This window comes from Telmatherina bonti (genome assembly GCF_933228915.1).
Source record: "Telmatherina bonti genome assembly, chromosome: 8".
Lineage (NCBI taxonomy): Eukaryota > Metazoa > Chordata > Actinopteri > Atheriniformes > Telmatherinidae > Telmatherina > Telmatherina bonti.
Window position 1 is genome coordinate 17,484,286 of NC_136626.1, and position 22,066 is coordinate 17,506,351.

At 38.6% G+C, this 22,066-nt stretch overlaps 1 protein-coding gene across 1 annotated transcript in view; it reads left to right on the forward strand.

The window, feature by feature from the left end:
- Positions 1-22,066, forward strand: part of ptprsa (protein tyrosine phosphatase receptor type Sa) — a 162,220-nt gene that overhangs the window by 72,625 nt on the left and 67,529 nt on the right. Inside the window, exons 5-6 of the mRNA XM_079244759.1 lie at positions 3,182-3,370; positions 18,716-18,826. Coding sequence (XP_079100885.1) covers positions 3,182-3,370; positions 18,716-18,826 — 300 coding nt within the window. The remainder of the gene's footprint in view (positions 1-3,181; positions 3,371-18,715; positions 18,827-22,066) is intronic.

The window sequence follows — 22,066 nt, forward strand, 5'->3', positions numbered from 1 at the left end:
GTGATATCAGTGTTGTCATTACTTTAGAAATAGTGAAAGAGCTCCAATGCTGCAGAGGTGGTTTACTAATAATGAATCGCTGGAAATGAGATTAGTCAGGAGAGTTAAATGAGTTTAAAGGGCAGACCTTTTAAGAGGGAAATTGCTAGCATGATAAAAAAGCAGAATGCGACAGCAGGCACAAGTCCGCAGATTAACGGCTGGCCACTGGCTAAGCTAACCAGAGGCTGATTAAAGGCTTTGCACCTGTCACTTGTGTAATGATATTAAACCGTGATGTGAAAATAAAGACAATTATGAAATATGAAATGCTCCGACTAACAAGCGAAAGCCAAAACGCATACCAAAATTCAAGAAGATCATCAATGGCTTTTATGAGGCTTGTCTTGCAGCTACAGTTAGTAGAGTAACTAACAGAGCAGTTACTGTTCTTTCTTTTTAATGACTTTAAAGTCTGCAGTGAGGCATTAAAGAAGTTGTAATTTTAGGAACCTCTAAATCCTGTTGAAAAGTTTTCAAAGTCTGGCTGCCTTGTTCCAAAATATACATTACTCATTGCAATCATGGTTTTCTTTATGCAGCACTGTGCAAAAGTTCTGAGCTGCACCTCCTGTTTGATATGCTGCATGCATATACAAATGCAAAACATGAATAAAGCACAGTTTGAACAATTCAAAGTCTGTAAGTCAATATTTAATGTCAACAATTGATGTTCAGGATAACAAACTTTGTTGTCAATTCTTTACTTGTATTAAGAATAATTCTCCAGGCTTCCTTAAGGACATTTTAGAGATCTTTAGATGCGTGACCACATTTCTGCAGCAGCATTAAGGTCCCTGAAATCAGGTCACTGTAAAATTCAGTTAGATTACTAATTATTTCATTTATTTTTTTTGCGTTCACCAATGTTACCCGCAGATTGCAAATGATTTACCCAAGATTATGTGTGCATGTGCGTGTTAAATGTATTTAGAGGATTCTTATCTAAATTAAGGGTTAGCATGCATCTGATAGTCCTGCAACATAATGACTTTTGGCCCAAGTGACAAACACGGCTCCCAGCAAATCAGGCAACAGTGTTGTCAGTGACCAACAGTTCGCATGAGCTGATTCTATTTGACCTGTGTGGATCTGTCATCACAGAGCGCACAAATCATAGAAATGCAATTGTTGTGCCATTAGGAGGGACAAGCCCTTTGGGAATACTGGGATACAATCAGTCCATGTCATTGTTGCCTTCTCTCTTTCACAGTCAGGCAGGCTAACCCTAAAGTAACACTCCCTCAGTGAGTGATCTATTTATTTTTGCATGACCGCCTTTATCGACAGAGTCTGTAAGCTTCAGGGGGAAAGATGGTATCAGACTCTATTCCCAGGGAAGCAAGCATTCTGCATACATGCTGTTTATTCAGGAAATAGTTTCTGCTGTTGTATCTGGACAGAGCAGCTGTAATGATAGCATTATCTCTCTGGGAATCCAACATCTTTGTCTTTTTACAGCTTTTTTTTTTTGTCCAGTTTGTTTGTTCATTCACCTTTTCTGCCCTCTTCTGCTCCTTTGTAGAGATTCCCTCTGTTATTTGCCAAATTGCATTAATCTCAAATCCACTTAGTGAGGTTTTTTTTTTTTTTTTCTTCCTTTTTTTTGTGCCGCATTAATGGGGGTCAGCATAGGTGACAGTGTCAGGTTTTCGTAGCATGGAGACAGAGTGAATGTGATGCACAGATAGGCCTGGCGACATCAGATGTAACACTCATAGTGCAGGTCAGACCTACCATTTGCAGATATACTTCCCTAACAGATAGACCTAGCCAGAGGGAGATACGAGTGCAGCACCTTAGATGGTATCTGGTACATAGATAATTGATGACACAGAGGAGGGCATTTGTGGGAACATATTGTGTAACTTGACAAAGTGAAGTCTGGGCCATAGCTTTCCTGAGCTTCAGAGAAATTGGTATAAAGAGATTATACAGGGATGATCATGATTAAATGATGGAGAGGATACAGCTCAAAAACCTGAAACAGTGTAAATGCCTGTACTTTTTTAACCTGCTGTTGAAATATGCATTGTTCTCTGATGTCAGCCTTAGAGCGAACCTGTCTGAACTTTCTTCTGAAATCATCTCATTCTTCCTCCCATCCTCATCATGTGTCTTCTATTTTCCAAGACTTAATAATTCAAAATATGAACACAATTCTGCTCCAAAGTCCCAAATCATAATGTGACAGGATAAAAATGATGCAGTTTTGTTTATCTTTTTTATTTTAAAAAAATGTAAAGATTATGACAGTTTATTTTAAGTGAGCCAAAATGATCAATATTAATTACTGTGAATTTCTTGTTGCTTTTTCACCATTTATTGACTTTCAAATGTTTTAACTGATTTGAATAACTCAGATAGCTACCTTAATCTATTATGATATCATATGCAAACAGCGTTGTGTGCAATTTACTGTCTGCCAAAGGTCTGCAACTCAAACTGCAGCTGAAGTTACTGGCCTATTTTCCATTAATTAAGTGATTGTGGCAGAGCAAAAAGACCACTATGATGTCTGTAAAGTAGACATGAGGTCACTGACTTGTTAAGTGAGCTCTGCCGTGCCACTGGCCAGTATCTAAGTCAGTCAATCCTCTCCCATTTGTGATTTGGCCTTGGGCTTCTGATGCACATTATAGCTCAGGGTGCTTCCCCCCTCCAATCTTGTCATCTGAGAATGAATCACTACTCTGGCTCCAGTCGGGGTAGAGTTCAGGCAATTTGACCCATGGAAATAATTGCCCAAAGACAGCAGGGAAAGGAACAATGACCACAGAGTGCACTACACTCTTAAAAATGAAATAATGGTTCAATCAAGCATGTTTATTAGCTGCAAAGAAACCACAGGGCTTGTGTTTCTAACTAAATAAGTGTTGACTGGTGTCATAGTTTGGGAATAATGATTATAATATGCATTGTGCTTAACTCCAATGAACTCAGTATTGCACACTTAAATGAAAATTTGTCATAACTGATCCGTTACACCTTTGTTTGTGTTCAGTCAAAGTCTCTTGAGAGTCAAATGAGTCTTACCAAGTGTGCAGCAACTTTGAATGTGATATTTAAATCATAAATTGAGTTTTGTCAAGTCAGAGGACTCGCATAACCCCTTTTTTAATTTTTTTTTCTCTTTTTCCAGAGGACCTTCTTCCTGCAGGCTTCCCTAACATTGACATGGGACCTCAACTCAAAGTGGTGGAGCGAACTCGAACAGCCACCATGCTATGTGCTGCCAGTGGCAACCCTGACCCTGAAATCACCTGGTACAAAGACTTCCTGCCCATAGACCCCAGCACAAGTAATGGGCGAATCAAACAGCTACGTTCAGGTAACAAAGGCTTCTTCTTACCTTGTTCTTATATACACATATATATGTACATATATATGTACATATATATATATATATATATATATATATATATATATATATATATATATATATTTTTTTTTTTTTTTTTTTTTTTTTTTTTTTTTTTTTTTACAGCTAACCTTCCAGTATTTTGAAGTATTGTCCTTCTTTTAAATTTTTCCATTGGAATGATACATTTAGTGTGTGGATTTAAAGAAATGCAAGAAAAACATAAAATTGTCTTAGAAATACCTCAAAAATGTGTCAGCATGTTAAGTAATCTGAATATGAGATAAGATCTGCAGTATAAAGTCAGTGGTGTGGCCATTGTCCTGTTCCAAAGATTTTCTTTTAAAAGAAACTTTAATTTTGAGTGTGACTTTGCAAAACGAGGTCAAATGATTCTGAAACATCCTACATGTGTGTCATGGCAGGCAATTGGGAACAATGTCTATACCCTAATGATAAAACTCAGATGTAGATATGTTGTCTTGTTCCCATTGATTAAAGCCCGATGAGAGGCCCAGTAAAGAAAAGTCTAATTATATAGCTAATTAAGTGCAGGCCCTGGAGTGGCTCCGGGCAATAAGGGTAGATATTTTAGGTCGATGATTTGTCACCATTTGAAAAATCCAATGCCTCCCATTTGATTTGTTGCTGCAAATGTAAATCAGGGTAGACACCACTAAATAAAGTCTGTTCTGATCGCATCTGTGCCCTAGTTGTGGCTCTCAAGAGCTGTACAGTCAAAAGAATCAATTTGTCATTTCATTATTCATATAGTAACAAATGCACCACGTACACAATGTTGTTAAAAATTTTATACACCATTTCTGCCGATCCTTTAACTTGATGTCAAAACTTTGTACATGTCACTTTAATAATCTCTGAGATGGTTTCATGTAGCCAGAGGCATCTTAAACAGCATATCCTCAGGATATCCTTGGCAAAATTGAACAACCAGTGCTTCTGGCCACAAAAAGAAAACAGCCCAAATATTATTGTTTTTTTAAGCGCTGAAAGATGCAGACCGTTGACCTCAAACTGTAGGTGGGCCGTGTTGTTTTTTTAAATTAGAATTAGTTTAGTAGCTGTGTTTTTAATCTGGCTGTTTGTGCATTAGTGCAAATGTAGGCATGCTATTTGATAAGCAAAATCTGAATAATGGATTTGCCGAGACACGTTTCTATCTGTTTTCTTCCAAAAATATGTAGATTCTGATTAACACAAGAACTGCCAAGCGGGTCATTTTTACCTCCGTGGCTCTTCAAACACTTATATCTCTGTTAAAATAAAATCCCTATTTCTCCAAATTCAGCACTTTTCCTGAAATGGGTCCAGTGAACTTATAGTGAATTTTGGTGAGTGTGTGATCACAACAGAAAGAAACCTGAGCATAAATATCTTGAACCGCCAACGGGGTAATTTCTACCGCCTAATGAAATGCATTGTTTTCATCTGTCAGATGTTGTTCGCGCCACGCCCATTCGCGCCACTCCCGGTAGCTTCGTAACACACGTGAGTTTGACAGCTGTCAAAGAGTGAGTAAGAGGGTTTTATGATCGCTGAATTTGAGAAATGGATAAATACAAGAGATATATGAAAACCAAAGAAGCTTGGTTATTATTTCAAGAACTGAGTGACGGAGAACTTGCTCTGGATGTCGGTGGAGGATTCTGACGAGACGGTGAAGGAGTCAGTAGCTGGAGAAAGTGATGATCCGTCTCTTTTACCTGATAACGAGTCATCTAGTGAGAAAGAGGAGCTGATCACACATCGCCACATCACACGTCGTGTTTGTATGCGAGTGAATGAAAAATAAGTTGAAGAGCAGCGTTTATTTATCTTACTGTAAAATTAATTAGAATATTGAAATATGTTGTTTTGTTATTTAATATATGTTTTTTATTGTTTAGCTAGTTTTTTTTTAAAACTCTCAATTATAACTATTAACATAATAAATGGAATCAAACAACTTAAAAGCATCTTTGCGTTATTTGCGCTGTTGCAGCAAGGGGTGGTAAAAATTACCCTTCTCTGCGGTTCTAGGAGTATTGGAATGTTGGCGGTTCTAGTGTTAAGCTTTGGGGTGAAGGTTTGTGCAGGAAGATCCCGCTGAAAACTACTGAAGATTTTTAGAACTTTAGAGCAAGTGTTGAGATTGTAGTGTTCATTTTTCAGACACTTTTCTCAGCTAAAAGGTTTTTCTTCTCCGCTTGTTAGAGTTTTAGCCTGTCATGTAATCATGTGAAGGCTCGCCTCCTAATATTGGCTCAACTTGGATGACATGGCTTTGTGAGTTCTACACTTGTGTGGATGGCAGACAAAGAAGTGCTGCTGTCTGTCTGTCTTACCTCTGTATCATCTGTCTACCTGTTTCGCAATTTCTTCAATTGTCTTTGTGTTTCTTGTTTAACTGTTGTCTCTTTCTTAAACTGTTTTGTCTGTATTAGTGTCTGAAACTCAGATGTGCCTCCGTACACATCAGAGTCTTCAAACACATTTTATTTGGTTCTGATCCATAATCAGAGTTAAAACCAAAAGGGATTAAATAAAACATAAAATCAGACTAAATTAGTATGAAATCTGACATGAATGGATTAATTTGATTTCTTTAAAGCAAAAATCAATTTCATAATTCAAATTTAAATTGTAGACTAACTTCAACTTAACTAAAAAAAAAAATGATATCCCTAATAATAATCCCTAAAATACAGGTCCTATAAATCTTAGGTAACACCCACCTTTAACCTTAATCTAAATGAACTATGTTGTTCTTCTTTTCTTTTCTGTATTTATTTCTTGCTTTGTCATTTTCAGAAACCTTTGGTAAGTGTCATACAAAACCCACCAAACTAACCCTCTCTCCTTGAAGCAGATGGCACATACTACTTTCAAAATGCATGAATCCCTTGCCCTCCCACCGCCTTGTCCTCTTTTTTTTTCCCCCTCTGCTTTCTGTTCCTGTTTATTTCTCACTTTAATTAGTTTTAGCCGCACACTTTCAAATGTAAACGTTATCTTCTGTCAGTCCACCCCTCTTGAACTTATTGCAAAGAGATGCTGCGTGTGGAGGCAGCACATCCCTCCTTTAGCGGCACGGTTTTTATTCATCTAGCAATGACTTGTTGAGTCTTTTTCATGTAGCTCAATTCTTTAAATGCTAATTTGCTTATTAAATCTGCTAAATGTCACAGCTGAGACTCATTTCTATACATTTTTTTTTTCTTTTTAGGATTTCCCACATCACCTTGGAAATAAATGCTGCCTTATTTATTATCTGTGACCATGTTATTCAGATTTCACTGTGCCTGTCGCCATGTTGTTTCTTTTTTTCTTTAATTTTTTTTTCCCTCCCTTCTGCTATGTTGCAAGACAGTGAGCTTCGGAGAGATAATTGGACTTTGAATCCAAGACAATAATTACTCTCCAGTCACAGCTCAAAGTATTTTTAGGCTTGTTGGTAAGATGAAGAGTGAGCATATTTCCCAAGAAATACACGACTCTTTTTTTTTTTTTGGTCCTTGTATACTGTATGTTTATACTCGGATGTTAAATGGTTGAACTCCAGCTCTCATAATACAAGCTCCGCTGTCCCAAAATACCCCAGAAATGTTTGGAATGTTTTGATGTGAGCTGAAAGCTTATTGAGTTTTCTCCAGGTGAAGGCCGCTGCCAGACTGCACCTTCCTATCAGGCCGGGGTCTCCTCCTTCTTTTTGGTTAAATATTTTCTTTTTCTCTTTTTCACTCTCTCTTGCCAGTTTGGTCCACACCCCCACATTGCCACATTTTGCACTCTTTTTAAACTTCTTGCAAAAATATACCCAGCCACTTTACGCTCTGTATATTTTCCTTGAATTTGAAACTTAATGTGTATATAGGAGGGCAGGAAAGGAAATTACTTTAACTTTTTCCAATACGGCTGTTGCAAGGTAATGTTAGTTTTGGGGGCTATTCCTTTTTCTGCCCTTTTTGGTGCCTTTGCTGCGTACCCAAGCCCCCAACCCCCTTGTTTGCGCCATCACCTCCAGCACTTCTAGCAGTCATCTTGGGCCTCCAGATTTCAGGATTATTTCCTGCACAGCAAAGCTGTAAAAGGTTAAAGTTCAGAAGATGACCCCAGATTATTTTTTCTTCTTTCATTTTAAAATCTGTGCTGCTGTGTTGATTTGATTACTGTCGACGTTTTTGGGGTCCTGCTGTTTGCTCTTTGGCCTCACACTCAGATATTAGAGAGTAACTCTGAGCCAGTAAGACCTGGTGGTAAAATAAATAACAATGACGTGTCAGAGAGCTGCGGTGGACTAGTGCTGTGTCCAGGTGTACCCAACCTCTCGCCTGCTTATTGCTGGGATAGGCTCCAGCTTCCATATGACCCAGAATCGGACTAAGCGGTTTAAAAAATGAATGACATGTCAGAGAGGAAACCAGGAACACTAGAACTAGAATGGCAACTAACTGTTCAAAAAACCATTTCCAGTTCCAGTAACATTCCCATTTAAAAATAGATTGCATCACATTAACAGGTATGAATATATTAACTGTTGTTTGCAAGATGGCTGAGTAGCTGGGAGACTGATTCCTTATGTTCCAGACCATGCTGTGCTGGTGGGGCAGTGATATTTGCATCAGGCTCCCCTGAGGAGATCCTTTAGTCTTGTGTGGGGAGCCTGACATTTCTCCCTAAGTTTCCATGGCTGCAGACCCCAGGCCGTCGCTGGCCTTGTCAGCCAGAACAGATTAACTGTGGACCACAGTGACAGTGAGAGGGCGGAAAAGAGTATTCATAAAGATTAAGAAAGGGTTTGTTTTGTTTTGTTTTGTTGTTTTGTTTTTTTAAAATAAAGGTTTAAAATCACAATCCAACATTACATAGATCCTCACTCACAGATTTATGCACGTGTGACTCACACAGTTGCAGTTAATCTGCAGGAAATTCTCACATGTTGGCATCAAAGCCGCTATAGAGGAACAGGCTAAGACCTCTGTAGATGTGCTAACAACAAACTGTATTTTAATTCTATTTTTATTTATTTATTTTTTATTATTATTATTTTCTGACACTTGCTGTGACTTCACCAGAATCCTGTGTGGGGGTCTGTAGAGGAGAAGGTCACACCGATGCCCTCTGCAGAGTGGTCATATTTTGACACTCAGCCAGTCATGCAACCCCATTTACCTCACATGCAGATGTGCAACATATCTGTCCAGATTGCCCCTGGCTGGACTCTAACTTTGATTTTTTTTTCCTGTTTCTTTTTTAATCAGAGGGTTGTTTAACAAACCAGATGGGTGTTCTGTAAAAAAAATAATACCACATTTGATAATGTGAGGAGAATAGCAGCATGTTAAGATATATTTAGGTCATTGCCACCCTAATCTGATCAACCACGGGATGACCAGAGTTTGGAGGGGGAGCTTATGGCCATTAGGTTGCATGACCCTAATACAGGTGGATTTACCATTATGATTGAATACCGGCTCGCCTCTGAAGACGATGTTTAATAGTGCTTTCTTTCTTTTAATCTTTTTGTGAAGTTTCATTATTGAAAATGAGATATTTCAAGAGATAGTGACTCCAATATCTGCACATCATTATTAAAACAGGCTTGACTTTGTTTTCTTTTCCACCTTTTATGTTTCTGTTCAACCTTTGCACTGAGCTACTACGGCTACCGCTCCCCTGCCTCATTACCCTCCTCTCATTTTCATCTCATTATCTTTCTCTTACTTTTTTTTTATAAGGTCTTTGTGAAAGTCTTCCCCTGTACCAACCTGCTTTATTAACATTAACCTAAGTCTAACCTTAACCTAACTCTAACCTTAACCTCTAACCTTTAACTTACGACCTCTTAACTCCCAACTAAATTCATTTTTGCTAAAGCAAAGTAAACCAGCCTCCTGCAGCCTCTAATCAAACTCTAACTCAATAACACTGTAACCCTCCCAGAGCCCTGTTGTCCTTTGTCTTGTGAATTACCTATTATTATGTTGACTATCATTACAGAAATTATTAAAATGTCACTTTGGTTTTGCCTGGTTTTTAAAAGACACTGAGCTTTCATTGTGACTCTTCATGTATATGTAATCCTTCTTTTAGGGTAGTTATGACTATAGAAATGTGGAAATTGAAACTAAATCCATTTAAAAAAAAAAAAAAAAAAAAAGCACCTACACCTTTTTTTTTTTTTTTTTTTTTTTACTTCTTAGCAATTGTATAAGGAAAGTAAATACTAAGAATGTACTGTAAAGTAAAATCATTCTCAGCAAATGCACACTTTACACATATACTGTAATAATAGCTTTGATATCACTAACAGGTTAGTTTTATCTGTAATTTAAACACAATTCATGCAAGAAATGATGTACTAATGAAGGTCCATTGCAAGCCAGGCAGAACTTAAAACACAGTGACTGAATCCTGATTGCTGGTATCAGAAAAGATTATTCTATATGCAGAAATGCAATAAGAATCTGGCCAGAAGGCATTGAAAGGTTCATCTCCTCTACGAGTTGAGCCACCCACATCCTTTATAGACAGAATACATAGAATATGGAAATTGCTGGTACCACTTTACATCTTAAACACCAGGGGCAGATTCATAGCAAAAATTACATGGAAACAGTTATGGGAATTCACATGCAGGATCCTCTTATTTTTAATCATTTTGCCTCAATTTACCAATGGTGTCTTGATAATTTAGAGTTGTCCTATTTCACCTCGTGCAGCCAGAAAAAACAACACTGTGGTACACAAGATGATGACACACTCTATGGTTGATCTGTAAAAGTTCAACACAACTGGCTGCGGAAGTCGTGCCCTCCTCAGATGCCCCAAGAAGCCTCTCGAGTTCTTTTTGCATCATTATAATGGTGTTGATGGACTAAGTCGAACTCTGACTGATGTTTACTCTGAGGTGTCTGAAGGTCGGCGCAACCTCCACTCTCTTAGGACTAATGATGCAGAAGAGATAGATGTTAGACTTCCATCTCCTACAGTCCAGGATCATCTCTTTCCTCTTTTATAGGAGAAATAGTTATTTTCTGTTCCAGGTTTAATGTCATTGATTCTCTCAGTCAAGATGATGTCATCGGCAAATTTAACATTGGCATTGTTGTCATACACAGTCTGTGATCTGCTGGAGACAAAGTTCACAATCAGGTTGCACTAATGAGAACTGAGGCACTGGTTAATACGTGTAGTGACAGGTTTAAGGAAAGGGGTGGTGTTATAGGCAGATCTAATGAGCAGCAACCACACATAAATATTTTTTGTGCAAGTTGTCACCCTCTTAACTTAATGTCCTAAGTATTTTTTCAAGGTGTAGTGAAAACAGAAACTTAACTATAGAAGAAAACAATATTTTGTTTCTTCAGAAAAACTTTAAAAAATTTACTTTGGCTATTATTTTAAGAATGTGATGAAGTGCGTTGTGAGGAACCAATGACTTCATGTACTCAGTAGATGTAGCAAAGTTGGACACAGGAGGAAAGAGAAAATACATGAAGGAACAGCTCAAGCAACAAGAGAAAGGGAATTAAGAAAAACAGCCAAGAGCAGTAGGACAGTTTAATGTGAATTTGAAGGGGTTGACGCTAAGCTGGCGCCCCTATACAAACCCAAAGTTCTGCTTAAAGGCATACATTTTCCATTTCAACAGTTCTGACTGCCTTTAAAAGGCCCACCAGCCTAAAACCGGAAAAACTCAATATTTTATTGTCCCTAATGGGGCATTTGGCTTGCAGTCAAGCATGTAACACAATACAGACTCACAATAAACACAGAAAAGAGAAACATACAACTCTCAGTAAAATGAAACAATTGAAAGAGCTAGGGGATTGAATGACTGGGGAGAAGGGATGAACCTTGAGGTAAGGAGTCTATCTGTCACAGTTAAACAGGTTTATGACTTGAAGGATAAATAAGAATGTCAATCTGTAAGATTTAACTGGTGTTGCCTGAAGATATAGTCTGAAATTCTAGTACAAAGGAGGTTCCATTATTTCTGCTGCAAGTTTGTTTAATACTCATCTGGATACCAGTGATAGAGTGGTGGTGCTGTTAACCGTTTTACTGACCTCTTATTCAAGGTCCATTGGTTGCAAAAAGGCTCATACCGGAGCATTCCATGTCAAGTTGGTAAACTAAACATCTCTTGCTTTTCTTATCACCCTGAGTTGCATCCATGATAAAATGGTAGGACCTCTATCTTCCTCGTTCTATCAAAGCAGTAGAAAGTGCAAAACCGAAGAGTGAGGGTAAAGAAAGCAGATAGCACACCAAATGCCATCCATAAAAACCTGCACATTTTTTTGTGATACCAGCAACAAGAAGTACTGTCTTTGGTCCTCTTCCCTCCCACCACCCTCCCAAAAAAAGAATTCCCCTTTTCTGGAAGAGATTATTCAATTCATTGATAACCTAGTTTGAGTGGACATTTCAACCTAAAAACCTCCTCTAACCACATTAACCTGGACCTGAACTGATGATGTGTCTTCACTTTTGTGTCTCCTCCAGAGGGTACCCCGATTCGAGGTAAGATGTTTAACCATCACAAAAAAAGAATTTAAAAAATAACGTGACAAAAATACTTTAACTAATACATAATCAGACATAATCCCTAATTCAAGCAGTTACCAAACATGAGAACAAAATAAAAGATTTTTCTAATTCCTATTTCCTTATTTATTTTTATTTTATTGACATCAGTATCCCATCTGTGTTTTTGTTCTGTGTTTTCTGTACATAGTTTGTGAGACAAGTCTTGTTGTGTCACAGTATCATGCCTCATGTCATTGTCCCTGTGCTGTTCTTCCATGTATGTTGTGTGTTCCGTGCTGTGATTTCCCGACATCCTTTCCACATCGTCAATGTCCAGAAACTACTGAGGAATTCAAAATGAGTTGCCAGCTGTTTGTGATAAAGACTGGAATGGCCTAGACTGGTAAAAGGTAGCTAGGATATATATATGTATATATATATATATATATATATATATATATATATATATATATATATATATATATATATATATATATATATATATATGTGTGTGTGTAAGAGCAGACATGTGGAGAAAATAGAGGGCAAGTGATTGTAGCCTTGTGTGTTGGTAAGACCAGGCTATTTCATACTATAAACTGTTTAAAGCAATTTTAGGTACCCTCTTTTCCTTCTCCTTGTCAGCTTCGGTCTTTCCGTTCACCACCAGGGCACCAGCCACATCATGTATGTTGATGCACCTCCCTCATAGCTGGAGATGATATGTCAGGGGAAAAGCTGGCATAAATTACATTTGATTTAATTCCCTCCACTCTGCTGTACTGCAGCTTGTAACTAGGGAGGCTGCCGTATGCACTGGCTGCCTTTTTAAAACTGGCTATATGAACAGCCTCTACCATGCAAAAAAAAAACCTGCTTTCATAGTGTCAGAGGAAGAATGAATGATGTAAAGGAGGGACTTTAGCGACAAAGATGTAAAGAAGTTATTTTGAATTATACCAAATCATTGTTCAAATAATTAATCTTTTTTTCCCTTTTTTTTTTTTACTTCCTAATTTCCCCCGACGGGGTAACTTTCACTTGTAATTATCAATCAGGTGTTATTGCCAAATCATTCACTCCCAGGTGATTCAGTATGTTTGTTGTGAAATGCTTTAGTTCCACAGACTGAGCAGGTAAGTGAATATGTTAGTTTGACAGGATTGCCCATGCATTCAAGGGGATGGAAGAAATGCTTTTGGTTTTCCGATTACAGCTTGCAACAGCCAAGGAGGTGATTCATTTTGAAACTACAGCTCCCACAGTAAGGTTAAGGTTCTCCATCCTCGACCGTTTATGAACAGTTTTTTTTTTTTAACTAATTTCAAATGCTGCTTTTCTAAACCCCTTACTGATGAAAGTCATCGTCAATCCCTTTCCTCATCTCCTTTGTTTGATTAGGAGAGGCTCATAAATCATATTGTGGTGAACAAAGGCAAGCCTTACCAATGAACTTTTCATTTGCATACAGAGATAAGCTGCCCTTAGAATAAAGAAACGCACAAACACATGCATTACCCATTGGCTGCACTGTCTTGCCAGTTTTTGGCGTAGGAATCGTGTAGGATTTGATGCACGGTGATATGTACAAGTCAATATCCATATCAGTGTATTTACAAAAATCTATGTCATCAATTCCATTAAACAAAGACATTAACGTCCAGATGCTGAGTCATTTTATGCACCTCTGTATAAGAGCTGATTCCCGAAATGAAAAAGCTTCATTCATTTTATGTTCACACGAAGCCGTGAGGTAAGCGACATGTTTTAAAGGAGACCGACTCCCTACCTGCTTCTTCACCTATTTAATGGGAGCATTACAAGCCACCAGATGGGCTGTGACAACAATGGCATCACACGTGGTGCTTCATGCTGGTGCGGTCACAGCATAATGACCTTGGAGTGGTGACAGCATCGCCCGAGTGACAGGATGAGGAAAAACAAAGAGATGGAGGGAGATTGGCAAGTCCAGACTTGAGTCTCTCATTGTGACACTTGCTGATTTTTTTTTTTTTTTTTTTTTCTCAGTCTCTAGGAACTCAGCAGGGAAACTAAAATAAAACCCCAAATTTCTATTTTGAAATATCGCCTTGCAATTTTCTGTGCATTTAAGTGGGCTGTACATACTAGGAGGGGCGATATTTCTTGTGTATTCACTGATACAGTAAGAGGCTAATTTGGAGCTGTAATTGGACCGTAGAAGCACGTCAGTGAGCAGCGTTGGGATGAGGGGAAATAACAGGAGAGGCGAAATGAGGGGCTAATGAGACTCATGAATTGAAAAAGAGAGATAAAATGATGAAAAGAGCAGTGTGCCACCAGAAGACCTGAGTGGGATGCACAAGGAGCAGGAGAGAAGGATAGGAAGAAGAGAGAGACTTGGCCAGCCATTTTGTTGATCGCCTAAACAAATCAATCAAGGCCCACTGGAGCACACTAATTGAATTACACAAATGGGACTGGGGGTGGTGCACACATAGTAAAGCTGCAACAAAGCAGCGGCCGGGGTGGGCAGACCACAGCCTAAGGTACTTTCAAAAATTATCCATCCATATCGGCCCCTCCTTGCTTTTCGTTTGTTCCCTTATCTAGTCCTCTATTTTTGCATTTTTGACTCTCTTCAACTCTCCCTTCCACCTTGTTTTTGCGGTAATCATTTCACTCTCTCTCTGCTTTGCTTTCTGTGGTCATTTCCATGTTGTCTGGTATACTTCTTGCCAGTCTTCACATGGTAAAACACTGAAACCTTTAAGGAAATGTTAGGTCATAGAAAGACCTAGCTTAATTCTTGAACATTTTGATAGAGAATGGCTAAAATATTAGCCTGTCTCCTTTTCATTCTCTCTGAAGAATGTCTGTCCCAAAAAACATGTAGATGTTGAACTGTGCCCAGGCAGATCGCTTTGTTATCTTGGCACCTCACTGCTCATGAGATCAGCCTGCAGCACGCAGTGCTTTTAACCAGGGCAGCTGTCACGGCTGGGACAAATGTTCCAGACCCACTGCCCATTACAGCCTTCTTTATCGGATGGATGAAGGCAGTGAACATACTGCTAGACAGCCAGGAGTGGGAAGCGAGGAAGGGCGGGGAGTTGTGAGTGTTTGTGGTTATTCTGACTGGAGAGTAATGGCTTCAGATGGAAGATGTCATTATTAGCAGGGAGATCTTTTGCCTGAATTGTAGATTTTTTTTGGTGCAGATCCTCAAAGAATCTACAATCTAAAATAAAAAAATACAATTTCAATAAAGAAAAAGAAGTGTTTTCATCTTTTGTCCTCTGGTCTAATAAAAACATGACTTATAACTCAGCAGGAGCGATCCTCGTGCAGTTTACTGATGGTCAATGAGTGTAGCCACAAAGTAGGTTGAGAGCCAGTCATGTTCCAGGACATTCACAGATCAATTCCCACAACAGCTCGGTGTCCTTCAGCATTCTTCTGTCCTTTTTAATTGAATTTGATAAGATATATTTGGAAGTAAAGCAGCTCTCATCAAAGAGTCTGTCACAGTGGGTTCTATATCTGGCATTCTTAAGTAAAAAAGATGTTCTTGTAACAGTTTTTTTTTTTTTTTTTTTAAGAAAAGCAGGACATTTAACATCTAGTTGTTAATGTAGTCCATAAATTTAAGACAATGACTTTCTGTATTTGAGTCCAATCAAGACAGTAAAACTGTGCTGATGTTAAATAGCTATGAATGTTACACAGCATGAGATCTCTTAGAAAAAGCTTTTCCCCCTGAAATCAAGCAAATAAAGCTCGTCTGCCATAGTTATTTTTGTATGTGATAAAACATAATAGCCGAAAACAAGGACAACATGCCACAAGGCCCCACGTCGGACTTATTTAATGAGCCCTGTTTGGCCTCTTTGTGAGCAATGCTGAAAAAAAAATTGCTGTTTGTCACCAGGCATGTCTTTATCAGTAAACACTCAGCATGTGAGCAGACTCTTTGCTTGGGTTTTGTTATGTTCATGACAGATAATTTTCAGCTTTTAATTCATTCCTTGTGCTTTTGCTTTCACTGTTAAAATATATGAAAAAAAACAAAATCAAAACACCTCTGGCCACATGTGTTCTGTTAAGCCACAGGTTAGCCAAAGAGATGGAGCGCAATTATGCAAAACAGGGCCCATCAATTTAAAAAGAGAGAGCAAGAGTGATTGAAAGGGAGACAAAGGGAAATAGTAAAAAAGAAACACATGGGTGGAGTTTGTTTTATGTGCAGAAATGCACGCTCACACTGCTCCTGGCGATAAGATATCAAAGGGGAATCATTTGATTCTGTTTCCTAGAAGTCTTTAATTAAACCCTAATATTACCAGTATTATATGGCTTTTAACTGACAGCTGACTGGTTACCATTCAGCTTTGTTTCATTTTATATTGCTGCAGATACTAATTCCATTAGTCTGAGTAATTTTAACTCATTTTTTCAACATACAAAAAAAAAGAAAACATTGGGATGTAAATAAAATGTGATAAGAAAACAAGAGGTGGAATATCCCGGCAAGAATCCATCTTTACTTCGTCTTTGTGTGCATCACTGTCTTATCCGTCCTTTTCACTTCCATCTTCTCTCTTCAGGTAACTTTCCTCCCCACTATCTGTGCTCTGAAAACAGAAAGACTCCATACGCGTTCTTCACAGCTTCACTTTGAAACGATGGCTGGAGTATGTAATAAAGCCAGTAGGGGCTTGGAAACAGATAATACCACCTGGTGAGAAGCCTCCACCAAAGATGTGCAAGGACAAATGACACTCCCTCCATCTCTTATCTTTCACTCCTTGTTTTGTTTCTCATTTGTAAGGAGGTGCAGCTCACTGCTTATTGGTTGCTCGTCACCGATTGTCAAATAAAATGCATTCACTGTCAGTTTTAGATGAACATTTGTGTTGTTAAAAGCAGTTGGATTATCGGATCTTCAAAAGCTAGCAGGTTTGAAAAAAAAAAAAGAAAACATACATAGATCACTGCTTATGATTTTCCCAAAAGACAGCCTCCAAAAATATTGTAATTCAGGGGAGGGTGTGGAGCAGACAAGCCGCTGGCAGAGCTTGCTGAAACCGTCCGCCTGGAGTTGAACTTCACACAGTCCTTACTTTGTGGTCTCAGCTTCTGAGCACATTCCAACCCACCTGCCACCATGCTGGCATTAGCTGCTCCAAGCGTACATCAAACGGATCCAAATCAGATGCGTCCACAAACCCAGAGTGAAAACTGCACCACCTGCACTCTGCAGGTAGACATTTTCATTCGGTTCATGAGATATGTGCCAGAAACAGAGCCCTGTGAGCAATGACAACCATCTGAGCTGTGGAGGGACATGAAGAGAAAGTAAAGAATGGAGCACTATAGATGGTTGTCTGTTTTCTTTCTAAAAGGGTGAATGTATTTGTTTAGACCCCAACGACTACAACACTCCTTTCTCTATTAGGCTACGGACTCGGTGGAAGTGTGACTAATCTTTATAATTAGCCAGGATCGATTGTGTCTTTTGTAGCAGAGCTGAAACATATTATTCGACCAGCGTTCCAGAATAGTTGCATTGTACAACATTGTGTTCACTCAACTTGCAGATGTGATGGAGAAGATTAGAACATATTAGAAAGCTGCTGGCATATTGATGCTTTTTTTGGCTTAACATTAACGAGCGATGGTGCTGTGTTTGTCAGCGAGGCCTGGGCTGCAATCTGTCTGCTGAGCCAGCCAGAAGCCCTAATGATATCATCAGGAAGTGCCGTCAACAGCACTCTAACGAGGAATGATCTGACGCCTGGTGTTTCACCTCCCTCCCCCTACCCCCCCGTGTTGCTGCCAAGCTCTAAGGTTGTCTCTCATGGCACAGACGAGAGATAAAATCTACACAGAGATAAGAAATAAAGTGTGTTTGAAAAACAGAAGCCCCCGAGGTGTTCATATAAAATAATAATGACCAAACAGGGATAGAGAATGGAGGTGCAGGTGAGGTGTATGTGGAATGAGAGAATGTGTTTAATCTTAATGCTCTTCTGAAGCACATCAGTCACTAAAAGCGAATACAAATGAGCTAAAGCTACCGAACCCCAATGGATGCAATGAATTGTACTGATGCATTTACATTAGATGTAATCTTTCTCATAAGAACATATCGCATAAATATAGACGAGAGGGAGTGATGTTATTTACCATAGCTGTGTTTATTTAGACATGAACTGCTGTTCATGTATGCATATATTCCCATGACCCCTCCTCCCTTCTACACGCACGCACACACACACACACACACACACACACACACCTTGGTGAATTCTAGGCAAAGGAGGATTTGCTAATTACACTGCATTTACAAAAATCATCGCAACACTCTCCATTACATTTCTTCACACATCATTACATTGTAGCTGCTTTATTTTGGTAGGAGATCAACAATCTTAGATGATTTGCGAATATCAACTTGGCTGCAAATTTAGTGTGACTGATTCAGTTCACATTTTTATTTATTTAACTCACTCTTCTTTTCTTTTGTCGACGGATGGCTGAGGCCTGAGTGGAGCTCAGTTAATCGTGCCAATCTGCATAAGTGTTGCTGGGAGAAACGGTCCGTGGTGCAATGGTCATGAGACATTCACAAGATCTAGCATTAAGAAGAGTGTCTGATTCCTTCATGCACATTCACAGTCAGAATGATTAATCGTGTTTCCCTTACTTCCCTTCTCCCTCTCTCTTTTTCTTCTGTCTCTTCTCCCCTCCCCTTTTTTTTTTTTTTTTTTATCTTTGTCGGATGCTGTCATTTCCCAGGTGCCTTGCAGATCGAGAACAGCGAGGAAACAGACCAGGGGAAGTACGAGTGCGTGGCGTCTAATCAGGAAGGCGTGCGCTACTCGTCCCCTGCTAACCTTTATGTGCGAGGTAGGGAGCAACCCGGCCCCAGAGCCAGGCTTAAAAAAAACAAAAAAAACATGAATAAATAAATAAATAATAATTAAAAAGGTTTACCCATTCTAAATAAAATGTCTTCTCAGTGCAGCTTAGTTTAACAGTACTTATGAACTTAACTAATGGTAATTGTTTCTTCTCAATTCCATTTTAGTCTAACTGTATTTGCACAAAATGTGTTTTTTTTAAAAAATACTCATACAAGTAATAAAAATCTTCTAGGACTGGTGGTATTGCCTGCCCATAAATGTAATTTCATATACACTGAAACTTCCTAATGTAAATTTATAATTGACCAACTAATGTTCTTCTCTGTTGATCTGTTATGATCCATTTTGTCTTTTAATGCCCTCCCCTACTCACTCGGAAGGAAAAGTGTAGCACAACAAGCCGTATGTCTTTACTCTATCGGTTGTTAAAGGCCATTGACCTGTAACTGTGTGCCCGATCAAATGTCTCCCCCCTACATCAAAGATTGGACCCAAAAAGAGTCTGGAAAGATTTTCTTTTTTTTTTTTTTAACCATTAGTCATTTTACAGGTGAAGGAGCAAAACGGTAAGTCTCGATTTTGATTGAGTGGCCAGGTATTATTGCCCAGCAATCAAAATCTCAACTCCTTTAGTCTTCTCTGGGAATTTGGGAAAGGAACCAATAGACATAGACGGCTGACACAGTCAACTACTTTGAATCCAGGAAATAAATAAAAAAAAACAAAAAAAACTCTCGCTTATATAATAAATAGTATATTTCCTCTGCATCATTTGCATACTGAGCTGGAGCATAAATCCATAGTGTTCCCCTTCTTCTGCTGTGGTGTGTTATCTTTCAAGGAATTTACAGTCAGCAGTAATTTTGGTTGGCATGTTCCAGCAAAGTGGAGATATAAAATAAACAATCGGTCACAGCCACTGAAAGGTTTCATTGGAAACACACAATGAAGACAAAAGCATATTTTCCTCCACTAATGCTAAATGACAATGATTCCCTGTTGAGGGAGCTTTAATAAATTGAAACAGATGCATTCTCAACATGTATTATTTATATTGTGCATATTAAATAAAGATGCCTTGGTATCTATTCAGTTTGTTCCCTCTGCTGTGTACCAAATAACTTTGTTCCCAATAAATAATTCACCACTCTGACATAATAAAATGGGTCAGGGAGCTGCTTTTTCATTATTATTGCTATTATCATGCTCTGTGAAATAGAAGCACAGGGAAGAAACATTCAGTCGTGTGAAGCTGAAGGTTAAAAAATGGTCCATCAAGATTAGCATCTCTTCTTGCTAGTACTCATCCTGGAGGCTAGTGCTGTCTCCACTATGATTCACTGACAATGTCAAGTAGCTATTCACCTTGTTTATGGGCAGAATGTTCATTGGAAATTATGTTCAAGCCGTCTACATGAGTCATTAAAAAGCTGTGATGGGGACATTTTATTGACACAGCACTGGGACATTTAGCAGCTCCTTTCAACAGAAAACACACAGCACACCCTGATATCATTTCCTACAATTCATGCACTTTTCCATGAACACTGGCTCCATCAGCATGCCTTGAAAAGAGTACGCAAGGGTCATAATTACTTAAGTACTGTCACACTATGTAACACACTTGTTATGCTGTGATGGTGTCAACCTTTGTCTGTTTTCAGTTAACTTTTGTCAATCAATTCTGATACTTGATGTTGACTATGTTTTGTTCACAAAGCAAAATGCACTTGAGATTAGCAGCTGTAGGGATCGATTGTGAGGGGAAAAATCAAGTCAACAATGCTGAATTATAAAAGATGAGGCATACTGTGTTGGATCAATGCTACTACCCAAACAGACAGCACAATGTGACAGTTACTGATTGGCTTCTGAAATGTTTACTTTAATTTGAACTGCAGCTGCTAATTTCATCCCAAACTGTGTCTTTTTTTTTTCTTTTCAATCTCTCATTAGTTTTTTCTTTGTTTTATTTTTAGTTGGTTTACTTTCTCTGACAAATGCAAATACGGCCACTGCAGGAGCCCCTGCTTGTGGCCATAAGAAGTTTGTGAAATTTTAAATTATGAATATGGTACACTTGATTTGACTCCAGTGGTGCTGCTTTTTTTTCTTTTTTTTTTTTCTTTTTTTTTTTTTCTTAGCAGGCGACTGCAGCCACTGGGGTGAATCTTGATTGTTTTGGTTCTAGGTTTATTTAAGGGGAGGGCAGACAAGTGTACTTTCAAGACGGGTGTCACTGATAGCATGGACAAGGGAAAGGGAGAGAAAAAAAAAGAAATAGGGATATGTAGCTGCAGCTAAACACCTTGAGGTGGCTTTTTTTACTCTCTCTGTGTTTCCCCTATTTTTCTCTTCTCCTCATGTCATTGTGTTCTGCATCAACCCCTTTACATCCCTCAGAGCTTCGAGAAGGTTGGTGTGTTTTTTCTTTTTTACTTTTTTTAACCCACATTTGAAAAAGAAAATCAGCGTGTTGAAAAATTTTAGCTGTATTTGCTTTTGCAGAACTCAATTAATTACTAATTTGAATTTTAAAAAAAAAAAGCAACAATCCAAACTGCTAAATGATTATAAAGAAAAAAAATAATTTATTTCCAAGGAAGAAATGATGAAGGCAAACCCGATTAGCTCGGGTCTTGTTAATTTACCTTTATGTTTGCATTGTGGGGCCTTTTCTCGTTTTGCATCCTTTGGTATTGCTTCTGCACCTAAAGGCTTTCTTGCACATGTTGTCATGGAAACCCAGCACGTGGAAATTACAGCACCTGTTGCATGATGGGAGAATGTAACTGCGCTTGCATGCCTCTGCAAATTCCCTTTGACCACAATGGTCTTCTTTTCTTCCTGCAATCCCCGGGTTTACTTCAATTGTTCCCCTTTCCTTTGGTTTCCTCCAGTTTTTACTCCCTGATACAACCCTTTTCGTTGGCTTACCTTAATATCTTGGTTGTTTTGTGTATTTGATTCCAGTGTTGTGTTGTGTGTTTCTTTCTGTTTTAGTTCTATTTCTAACCAAGTTTTTCCGTTAAAGATGTTTGTCTTTTTTCGTGGTTTATTTGTTTGTGAGATTTGTGTTTCTTTTTCAAACTGATGCTGCTTTGCTTCACGAGTCTCGGAGTGCAAATGCCGAATGAAACTATAAGTGTGTTTACAGCCAGTGTTCCTGTCATCTCGTTTATAGTGATCCATTACTGGAAAAATTGGACCTGATCAGGCCTGA